At 39.6% G+C, this 12,009-nt stretch overlaps 1 protein-coding gene and 1 non-coding gene across 4 annotated transcripts in view; both read right to left on the bottom strand.

Moving 5' to 3' along the window:
- Window positions 1-8,937, bottom strand: part of TRIT1 (tRNA isopentenyltransferase 1) — a 47,602-nt gene extending 38,665 nt beyond the window's left edge. Inside the window, exon 1 of one of the 3 annotated variants that reach the window (XM_077150155.1) lies at window positions 8,727-8,937. In XM_077150155.1, the coding sequence (XP_077006270.1) occupies window positions 8,727-8,900 (174 nt within the window). In that variant the 5' untranslated portion in view covers window positions 8,901-8,937. The other 2 variants (XM_077150156.1, XM_077150157.1) reach the window with 2 other exon arrangements.
- Window positions 1,924-2,027, bottom strand: LOC143675204 (U6 spliceosomal RNA). Its single transcript, XR_013171447.1, has one exon. It is a non-coding gene; the product is annotated as a U6 spliceosomal RNA (small nuclear RNA).
- Window positions 8,938-12,009: the final 3,072 nt, after the last annotated feature.

The following is a 12,009-nucleotide window of genomic DNA, read 5'->3' as shown; positions in this document are numbered from 1 at the left end:
CTTTGTAAAACAATGCTTTGGCTGGATACTGTAAGGCTAAAACTGAATAAACAAGCAAACAAAAAAACTATATACACTGTACTGATAAAGTTGTTTTTCACAGGAGCAACTACTGAAACTATAAATTGCACAAATAAATTAGAGACAATGAAAACCAGGGATCAGTGAGCAATCAGCCAGTGAGATTACTCTCAAAGCAGTTACAAATAAGCACAGGGATTAGTGTGGATTGAGTCAGAATCAGTATAAACTCATGTTTATTTTAATATATATACAGACAGAAACAGAAATAAAAATAGTTAAGTGTATATATATGGATTAGTGTACATTTATTTCCTAGCCCTGCCCACTGAGGGACAAGAAGCAATAATATCCCAGTAGGAACAAGCACACCAAGCACCAGATCTTCATTTCTAAATATTATTCTCCAATAAAAGGAACCAGGGTTCCTTGGAGAAATGACTGACTCTGAGGCTGGCAAATATAAGTCTAAACATCTTGTGGTGCCAGAAAGTAAGGAAGTGCTTTTAAAAAGAAAGAAAGAAAAAAAAAGATGGGAGCATGCCATAGGACACAGGAGCCAGTGTAAACGAGCACCCAATAACCAATGCTGGAGCAAAGTAAGCAACAAAATAAATGTGATACTGACAACCCAAAAAATGAATTAATAACCAGAGTGCGGATTTAAGTAAATTATATAATTAAACGGCAGAGAAGGAAAAAAGAGAAGTTCAATTAGTAAATGTGGAATAAATGGGGGAAATAACCACAGTAACTGCAGCAGGAAAGAATCACTAACATTAGAGGATGAAACTTAAACACCTGCATAGCCTCAAAGTATGTCCCTGAAATATTTATTAATAACTGTAGTGCTTTTAATATATGTCCACAAATTATTTGATATTCTTCCCCCTCTAACCACCTTCCCCACCTTAATCAATTGATCAGGTTAATATCACCATGTTGAAATCATGTACCCCCGATAAGACGTAACAAGGATATTTCACCTCTGTGGTATGCTTCCCCCAAACCCATAATCCCAGTCTAATCATGAAAAAACATCAGACAAACCTACATTGAGGGACATTTTACAATTGGTCAGTATCCTTTAAAAACATCAAGGTCATGAAAGACATGTAAAAACTGAGAGACTATTCCAGACTGGAGACTAAGGCGACATGACAACTATTACATATGGTATCTGGATGATCCTGAGACAGAAAAGGGGCAATTGTGGAAAAACTGGTAAAATCCAAATAAAGTCTGCAGTTTAGTTAACAGTATTGTACCTACGTCAGTTTCTTAATTTTGATAAATATAACAGGATTATGTAATATGTTAATATTAGGAGAAACTGGGTAAAAGGTATTCAAGAATTCTCTGTACTGCTTGAAGTTCTTCTGTAATCTATAATTATTTTGAAATTAAAAAAAACAAAACAATAATATGGATCAGGGTTTCTCAACCTTGGTATTAATGATATTTTGGGTGACATAACTCTTTGTGGTGGGAGATGGGGAGGTGCTATCTTAAGCATGGTAGGATATTTAGTAGCATTCCTGGCCTCAACCCAGTAAATGCCAAGAACATATCTCCCCAGCTATTATAACCAAAAACATCTCCAGATATTTCCAAGTGCCCCTGGTAAAGCTGCACAAGTTGAGAACTGCTGGTGTAGAGTTATATACTTTAACTCATAATGATAACTCATAACATACCATTAATGAAAAAAAAAAAGCTGATACAGAACAGCATGTATTGTATTAGTCAATTTATGTAAAAACATAGACACGTGCATAAGTGCATAGATAAAAATCTGCAAGGATGTCCACTAAAATGTTTTAAGTGGTTACCTCTGGATGGGAAGACTACAGTGGTATTTCCTTTGTACTTTTCTGAGTTGTGTGGATTTTTTTTTTTTTTTTAAATATGGAATGTTTCACGAATTTGCGTGTCATCCTTGCGCAGGGGCCATGCTAATCTCTGTATTGTTACAATTTTAGTATATGTGCTGCTGAAGCGAGCACTATGTGAATTTTTTTCAGTAAGTTGCGTCTCATTTTTCAAACACAAATGGGCTTTGTTCTCATGATCCTTTCTCATAATGCTTCCAATTCAATAACAAAATCCTATTGGTTCTAGTCTCCAAAATGAATGAATCATTGCCTCTTCTCCCCAGCCAAAATCAAACTTCAACCCCTCTTACCCAGGCTAGTATAAGAGAATCCTAAACTGTTTTTCCCTATCCAACCTCTCTCCATCCAGCCAGACTTACTTTATGGGAGACATTTACTACCACTTTCCTATTTAAAACCCCCAAACCTCATGGAATGGGTTGCAAGGGCCTCTACAATTTGTACCCAAGGTCTATATTTTAAGTTTTGCCTCCTATGTGACTATCCCTCAGATATCCTCTATGCCAGGCAGTTGAGGTCATTCTATGCACTTTTAAAACATACCATGTGCTTTTATTCTTCCTTGAGTTTACTCATGCTGTTTCTTTATCAGGAATATTCACCTTTCCACTTCTCTGCCTGATAAAATGTCTACCATGGGACACAGGAAAAGAATGGATGGAGGATGAATGGATAAATAAACAGTAGGAGCTAGAGAGAAAAACATGGAATAAGGAGATGAGGGTTCAAGAAAATAACCTTTATTAGGGGTGAGATAATAATAATGCCTACCTCAATAGGTTGTGGTGAGGACATTAAATGAGATAGAATAATGTCTGGCATATATAATATTGTCGGAATTATTGTGTTATTATTCATGGCACAGTGATGAGGACTTGAACTCTGGCTGCCATAAAGAGGATGGAAGCTTGGTGAGGTGCCAGCTCAGAAGCTGATTACCAAAGAGGCCATCGGGCCTCTAGCCTAACTGAAATTTATCTAAAGAATTCAACAAACTATACAAGAAACAAAAACAATACAGATAAGCCACACTAGAGCACATATGTGAATCACCTTACAGACCAAATAACTTTTATTCCTCAAACACACATTTCTTTTTGCAGAGGTGCTGTTTCAACACCCTGCCACAGAAATGGAAGTATCAGGGCAGCACCTGGCCCTCAGGGGTTCGAATCTGCAAATTCCAATTGCGCTCTGCCAAGGTTCCCCATTTGGCCAGTTGTCACTTCCCCTTCCTTATATAATACAAGTTTGACTCCAAAGTTCTCCTCTGTAGCTGCAAAAAAGTCACCATATATGTACAACCCACCTAACACAACACTGTAATCAAAGGAAGTGAGCTCACAATGGAACTGAACCAACGGCCAGAAACTCATCACTGTATAACACTGTGTAACAGATGAGTCAAAATATCTGAGAGTTCCTTCTTACCCTGTTATCAAGTTCAATCTTTTTGAAAGACTGCCTCTGCAATCTTTATTTTCTGTACCATGGTAACATTTTATCAGGCAGAGAAGAGGAAAGGAGACTATTCCTGATGAAGGAACAGCATGAGTAAAGTCAAGTTGTGAAAACAGCCCAAGGATAGCCCCTACTCTCCTGGTTAACAGATCATGCCTTTTATTACATGTTCTATTAAGCCACCACACGCCCCCATCTCAACTCTCCCTGCATCCCAGATCTCCCTTGAGCACTATCAAACAGACAGTTCTTTGGTACAAAATGCTACTCCTAAATTATGTCCCAAAGCAGATAAAAAGAACACAGAACTCCACATCTATTAGAAGACACATGCCCTGTTTACTAGTCAGACTGCCAAAAATCATTTGTTTCTCTTCCTCTAGGTTTGTGCAAACGCAAATGGAACTGTGCTCCTGTATATGATTTTTGCTTCTCCACAGGACTCAAAGAACTAAGACATTAGAGATATTTCCTCTCCTATAAACCGAAACAGAACACTACATTTGTGTTCTCTTAGCATATGGTTGGTAGCCTGCATTTTTAGGAAATCATTGTACATCTTTTGGCAACTGCCTTCAAGTTTCTCAGTACAATGTTTCATCCAGTCAATGAAGGCGATGCATTGTACCTTGAATTTACATGCCAACCGAAAGACTCAGACTGAAAAGAAGATCTTCAGTATCAACTTCCTGAAATATATCAGACACTGCAAATGAGTTAGAAGACCCAGATCCAGTTTCCAGGCGTACAAGTGTCTTTCAGTGTGATCTCTAGACTGCTCTTTAACCCTTCTGTACCTCAGTTTTTCCATCATGGAAAAGAGATTATATTACCCATTCCTCCTTGAATTCAGATTCTAACTGCTGAATGAGAATATTTATAGTTGCATAATCTGTGAAACAACTGGGATTTGGAAAACTCAAAAACTTAAGCGCAAATGTTGTTTTCACTTTTGTCACACCTGCTATGCAGAAATCCACAGTACAGCCCTATAGGAGTCCTTAAGCAAGTAATCCCTCTGAGAGTAATTCTGACTGCCCTCTCAATAAAGCACAGAACACACTGAACAATGGGAAGCAAGAAGTCAGGCAGAACCTTCAGAGGCTAGGGAACCTGAAGCAAGTCATTGTACATCAGGCTCCAAACCATATTATCACCACCTAGGCACATTACCCTTAACACCCCATTGTGACTCAGAGAAGCTACTTCAGTACTAACTTTTTCAATGTTTACAAAAACAAGCACTTTCCCTAGATGAGAACAGACCTAGTATGGGTTGCTTTGGGATGACCCTACAGTGAAGGCAGGACAAAGGGGTATCAACAGAAGTATGAGGTATAAGACAATTTAAGACTTAAGACAATGTTTTGCAATGCTTTTTGAGTAACTGGCACACTTCTGAAAACAGAATTCTGGGCAGCATACCAAAAGAGATTATTAAAATGCAAATATTGTTTTTTAAAAAGCTCAATTGCACCTTGAAAAAACTTCCTAGTTATCACACTTTCTACTTGGTCACACTTTGGTCTGTGTGGCTGTTTACAACAGAGAAATTTAAAGCTCTGTCTAGACTCTCCACAAGGTCAAGTTTTCCCTCCAGTAAACATGCTCTCTTTGGTACCAACTTTTAACATTAAATTCTATCTCTTACCAATGAATTGTATTTTTAAAAGTGGTTAAAATGGGAAATGTTATATTGTAAATGTGTCACTGCAACAAAAATTAAAAAAAAAATTTTACCTTAGTTGCAGCAATGTGGCCACTTAGGGCAACACTCCACTTTACAGATATCACTATAAGACGAATCCTGAAATACAGTTTACATCCTGATCAAAATATAGCACACTGCAGAAAGGATAAGTGGAACACAAATTAACAACCACTTTCTAATGATTTAACCCAAAACTTCTCCCTCATCTAAAAGGGATGTCTTTGTGTGTAAATAAGGCACTGGGTATGGAAAGTCAAGATCTTTGTCCAATCCAGGTCTGTTACCTACTTTAAGATACTGGGCCTCATTTTCCTCATCTGTGAAATTATAAAATCCACCTCATGGGGTAGGCATTTTATAATCCATCAATGGATGCATGGATAAACAAAATGTGATATAAACATACAATAGAATTAATATTCAGCTGTAAAAAGGAATGAAGTTCTGATGCATGGAACAACCTGGATGAAGCCTGAAGACATCATGTTGAGAAAAATAAGCCAGACACAAAGGTCAACTATCCTATGATCTCACTTATATGAAATAATAATATGCAAATTCATAAAGACAAAATAGATTACACAGGGCCAAAGGCAGGGGTGGTGGTGGAGAATGGGGAGTTAATGCTTCATGGGTACAGAGTTTGTTTGGGGTGATGGAAAGTTATGGTAACGGATGGTGGTAATGATAACACAACATTGTAACTGGAATTAACACCACTGAATTGTATACCTGGAAGTGGTTAAATTGGGAGATTTTATGTTGTACATATGGTACCTCAATAAGAAAAATTTTAAATCCCACAGAACTATACAACACAAAGGGCGAACACTAATAAAAACTACGGACTTCAGTTAATAATAAAATTATAATAATATAAATTCATCAATCCTAACAAATATACCATGCTAATGCAAAATGTTAATAGAGAAAACTGTGTGTAAAGTGGTGGTATATGGGAACTGCATTTTCTGCATGATCTACAACTGCTCTAAAAAAATTAATAATACTTATTAATTCATTAAAAACAAAACAAGGAGAGCAGTACTACCTAGGCAGGATGGGAGCAAAGGCAGAAATTAAGAACAATGTATACCAACAGAGTGAATGGGGCAGGGATGCTTTCTTTCAGTATTTAGTCTGAAAAATAAAATCAAAGGCCAAGATTTTCCAATGGGGACCATGAGGAAATGTTATGAATGTTCAAGATCTAATCAAAATTAAACACAATCTGTGGTCAGTTCAATCATTTTCAAAGTGTTTTCATATTAATTAATTAATCCTATGGCATCCCAAGGATGAAAGAAATTTAATCCTTATATTTTAGTTAGTTACAACCACAGGAAGAATCTGAATGAGTTGAGATGTGCCATTTTAATAAGACAGGTCAACAAATATATTATCAAATACTAAGGACCCACATATCATCAGTATTATACAAGGTACAAAGTGTCTCATTGATGTGGCAGTTAGCAAAACCTCTAGCAACCTCAAACTTATGGTGTAAGTTTATTTCTGAGCCCAGAAATAAAGAAATATCTGAGAAGTTGATAATAGCTATAATAGAACTATAACCAGCTCTCATTGCCAGAATTCATTAACACTTAAAAATAGATGTAAAATTAAGATAATTTATTGGGAACATTTTCCTGACAGGGACTCTAGTAGGGTGGCGATGAGGAGGTGATGGTGTGTATTTTAAATAGGATGGTGAGAGAAAGCTTCAATAAAGCAGCATCCTGAATTAAGAGAAGGAGCAAATCACCTGGTTATGTAGGGCCAAAAATCTATCATATATTTGGGTTGTCAGCCACTCCCACCCCATCCCCCGACTCATCAGGCATACTGCTAACAAATGAGTGCTCCTTATACATGGTCGTCATCATACTTATCATCTCCCACTCCACGATACCTCTTTTTTGAGTACTCTTCACTGTCCTACACACATACTAAGCCAATTTCATCCTCTAAATCTTTATTCATCCCTTCCTGTAAGACAATGTCTTTTCTTATCTATGCTATGCACACTTCATCCATCTTTTCGAGCCCTTTTCCAGAGAACTTTCCATGACATCAGCCTTCAGTGATAGCGCCTTCTCAGAATTTTTATGACACTTCATATAATTTATCATAAAATCTTGCATCTGTAGTTTCTCTCTCCCGCCCCCCATCCCCTCCACCTTGCAAAGTACCATTAATAATCTTTGTTCAAACACTTATTAATTCTGCCTTGCCTTATGGTTAGCTGGACTAAAACTCCTTGAGTACAGGGGTTATGAGTTTTGTCTCTCTCACAAGGTCTCTAAGAAAATATAGCTACCATATTTTTAGCACTTGCTATGTGCCACATATTGTATTAAGTGTTTTACTTACTTTATTTCACTTAATCATCACAATAAAAACTGTGTCATTGATATTATTCCTCCTGTTTTACAGAAGAAGACACAAAGGCGCAAAAAGTATAGGCTGAAGTCATGTATCCCGGAAAGGCAGGGCTGGGATTTAAGCCAAAGTCGGTCTCCCGAAGCTGGCACAAAGGAGGTTCCCAACAAATATTTGATGAATTATCCTAACTGGTTCATGTGTGCTGATAGTGTTGTCACACCAAATGAACCAATGGGGGAGCCGAAATCATGCCAAGAGGCTTATGGGGTGGAGTGGAGGCAAGGATCATCCCTCCTTGCTAAGTCTATTCATTAGGTGCTGGGTTCAATGCCAGGTATTTCAGTTCCAGCATTTTCATTTGGTCTGTAACCCTCTTAGCTGTAAATGCTTCTTCAACAAATAGATGCAGTAATTCCTCTATCAGAAATTTAACCAAAATGTCACCCATTCTCAATCCAGGCGTGTTAAGTCTGGCCCACCCTCTGGCTCAAGGAGGACAACAAAATCCCTCAACTCCAATCAGGCAGTAGGGTTAAAAACGTCAACTTCAACAAGCATTTTTACCAAATGCCTGACCTTCTCTTTACCCTGCTCTTCACTCTAACACTCATGATCTCAATTATTAAGCACCACAGCTCTATGAAGTAGGTGGCATTTTCTCCACTTTACAAATAAAGAAAATAACATTCAATAAACAACGGTCATGTAGCCAACAGCAGAGTTAAGTCTAGAATCTAGGTCTCCTGACTATCCTCTCTATTTCACTCTCCAGCATACACACTCATAAATAGTAACCTATTTATTCTCTTCTCATTTGGTCACCCTAAACAGCAAAAGCTCTGGAATAATTTTCATTCAAAAGATATTTATCGGGCATCTATATGCCAGCCTTGTATCAGGCTTCAGGAAAACTTAAACTCAAATACTATCTCCACCACTTATTCGCTATGTGACACAGAAACAGTGGTTTCACCTCCCTAGGCCCACATTCCCTCACCAGAAAAGGAAACAATAATAGTACCTACCAAGCAACAATGTCCTGAGAAGTAAATGAGACGAAAGTGAAACATCCGCCACTATGTTTGGCACACGGGGTGGGCGCCCAGTAATTATGGCTTCAATCATCTGGCCCTTTCGTCCCCACACGCCTTGAGATTCACCCATCACGACCATGCGACAAGTTATCGACCTGGCCAGAGGACTGCACGCGGCCACAGGGGGTCACAAGGCCGGGTCTAGCTGCACCGCCATACCTGCATGGAGTCGGCGCTGATGATCTCGCCACCGAGCCTCTGGCCTAGCTGCAATGCCAGGGTAGATTTTCCAGTGCCTGTGGCCCCAAGAATCACTACAAGAGGCATCCTCCTTTGCAGGTTGCGGAGTCTAAGGCCCACAGGAATCGCTCTTGCAGTCACCGCCGCCGCCATCTTGAAGACATCTGCGCTTGCGCCGGAGCAACTGTTCCCCATGGCAACTGTCAGTACGCCTGCGCGGACCGCGGGCGCAAGCGGAAGGGTGTGAGCGAGGAACGAGCTGCGCGAGGAGTGTTCACCGAGTTGGAGAGGTTCCCGCCGTGAATGTCATCAACTAGCTGGTATCAGAGCCTCAACTACGTCCTCTGTTTAAATGGGGATGGCCGCCCTATCGAAAATAGATCTGTCCCTATTACCCTTTCTTTCACGGGCCCCAGTCATTTTCATTTACAATATAAACTTATATATTGGCCGCTTGTTTGTTGTCTGACTTCTACTCCATGTTAGTTCCATAAAGGCAAGGGGCAGATTCTGCCTAGGTCACTGCTATGTCTCCAGAGCCGGCACGCGATAATTGATGAATAGAGTGGCTTGCCCTCTCCGGTACTGGAGTCAGTGAGCTCAGAAATATGGCTTTCTCCAGGATCAGGTGGGCCAAATTCTCGAGGAAGAGTGGCTACTACTGTTTTCATCTCAAAAGGCAAACTCAGAAGGAATCCGAAGGCAAAGACAAGCCTTTCCATCTCCTTGAGCAAGAGATGGGATGAGAACAGAGTAAAACAAGCACCCACCCACAAAGCATAAAGAGGAAAAGAAGGAAAACAGAAAGGATTAATTAATAACAATCTTCTGATTAGGTGGGAACACGGAAGATTCAGAACAGAGAGGACCAAAATTCAGGGTCTCCATAACCTTTAAGAGAGATTTTGGAATCCTGGACCTGGATTCAAATCCCAGCCCTGGTACTTAATAGCTGCGTGATCTCGCGCTATTTACTTCACCTCTTGGCTTCAGTTTTCTTATCTTTAAATATTTGTCAGGATTGCCATGGGGAGAAAATGAAGAATTGTCTGAAATCTGCATGTTGCAATGCTCTGGCATATAACAACCACCATTTGTTGAACACTTGGTGTTATTTTAATAGTAAAACCCCATCTGCCTCACTCAAGAGGTAAGAGCAGCAACCTAAGGGCAGAGAAATCGTCACTAAAATGTAAAAGCAGCGAACAACTATTCTGCTAACCCCTAATTAGCAGAGCTAAGAGTTCTAATTGCTTTTTTTTTCCTTGTGGAAAAGAGCATATATACAAAAAAGCAATAAACTTCAAAGAACTCCACAACAATTAGTTATAGAACAGATTTCAGAGTTTGGCATGGGTTACAGTTCCACAAATTTAGGTTTTTCCTTCTAACTGCTCCAAGCCACTGGAAACTAAAAGCAATATCAATATAATGATTGAGCAGTCATACTCATGTGTTAAATCCTGTCTTCTCTGTTATAACTCCACCTTCTCCTTTGATCTTTCTCCCAAACTTTAGGGGTATTGGGGCTGTGCCCATTCTAATTTTTTCATGTTGGAAAAAGCTGTTGATAATATGGGATGGGGGATGGAACTAGTTGATGTTCTCTAATTGCTTTTGCCCTGGAATGATCTGTGTCTGCCTATCTCTCAGGTCATTTCTCCAGGATCTCTCGAGCCAGAAGAATCACCACTGCTGGAAGTTTAGAGTATATGAAAGGCCTGCCTGGAATGACTGCCGATGAATTTCTCAGTAACTTGAATTATCATTGGCATAATGGCCACTCCTGCTGACCCGGTGCAAACCTTGAAGACGCATGTATCTTTTGGAAAACATCAGTTCCCAGTTCTAGGTCCCCTGTAAGTCCTGTTCACAATCTAGCCTGTGTTGATCAAAAGCCCTGTTCTTTCCAATTTGTGGTACCCACCTGGGGATGGGTTTAAAATTAAGATATGTGGTCACACATTGATAGACACTCTCTCACATGCTGGTTGTTAACTGTAGAGCCTTTGCCTGGAGACTTTCAGAGGGTACGGTTACCATGACAACCCCCAGAAAGATGGCAGGTTGGAGAAATGATGCAAATAAAAGAAAGGGAAGTTAATTTCATGATGACAATCTGACCATGACAGAGTACGCTCACTCACAGATGGGAAAGCATCTTCTAAGCCATGAGCAGGTGACTGTTACTAGAGCGGGTGGGGGGAAGAGGAGGGGAGTGGAATTTACCACCGAAAGAGTAGAAGAGGGAGAGGCTGGTTACCAAGGCAACTGGAAGAAAGGAATGAAAAAATGGGACTTCACCACAGCAGCAGAAAATTGCATCTAGCCAAGCAACACAGAGCTGTTGCTATGGAAACAAGGAGAACAGGGATCCTGTAGACCATGGGGAGAATTATCACTGAAATGCTGAGCAGGAGAAATTCCTAAATCAGAATGGAGCCTTCGGGCCCAAAACAAATGAGAAGTGAGAAAAACATAGTGCCATTTTCATTCATTGTAATTCTCCTAGTCCTATCTAAAGAGAGGGGATACATCTTTTTAAAGCACCATTAGCCTATTTTATTTGTACTTCTGTTTGTCTCCCTAATGACTCTCTGAACTGTACACCAAAAATAATTTCTGAAAGATAATCTGTAACTTGAAATCTAATTGGAGACGTTAAGTTCAAGGGAAAATTGGGAGCTGGAAGTCTTTGACCAAGGGTTAATAAGTATTTCTAAAAAAAGCAACATAAAACAGTCTAATACAATGGTTTGCAGAGTAATAAGGGAACAAAAGAAGGCAAAAGGGAGTCAGGAAAGATGTTTTGTAGTCATGCCCGTGTATTAGCCCTGATCCTCCTCTCCATTCTATGTAGCGAAATGAGAAGTATCTCAATCTATTCTGAAAAAGAGGCTCAAGAGGAAAGGGCATCTCTTACTTACAGAGTATATGTATGTGTAGAGGTAGAGGGTACAGGAGCCCATCTCCAGCATACTCTGTTCATTACAGATTATTTTGGGCAAATAAATTCTAGTATTAAAGGCAAAAATGACAGGACAGGTTCAGCCTGTAAGCAAAGCACATCTAAAATGCAAGAGTGAAGTGTTAGGGATACTCAGATTATTTGGAGGGTCATAATTCCTTGCCTGCCATTCTAAATGTCCACAGTCAGACAGCTAATTCTCACCCCTAGTGTGTATGCATTGAACCCTAGGGGTAGGTGGATAGTTAGGTTTCCTTTAGGAAACTGAGAGCAGTACATGTAATGGGATGGGCA

This window comes from Tamandua tetradactyla, chromosome 2 (assembly GCF_023851605.1).
Source record: "Tamandua tetradactyla isolate mTamTet1 chromosome 2, mTamTet1.pri, whole genome shotgun sequence".
NCBI classification, from domain to species: domain Eukaryota; kingdom Metazoa; phylum Chordata; class Mammalia; order Pilosa; family Myrmecophagidae; genus Tamandua; species Tamandua tetradactyla.
The sequence above is the reverse complement of the archived record's forward strand: the minus strand, read 5'-3'. Positions and strand labels throughout refer to the sequence as shown.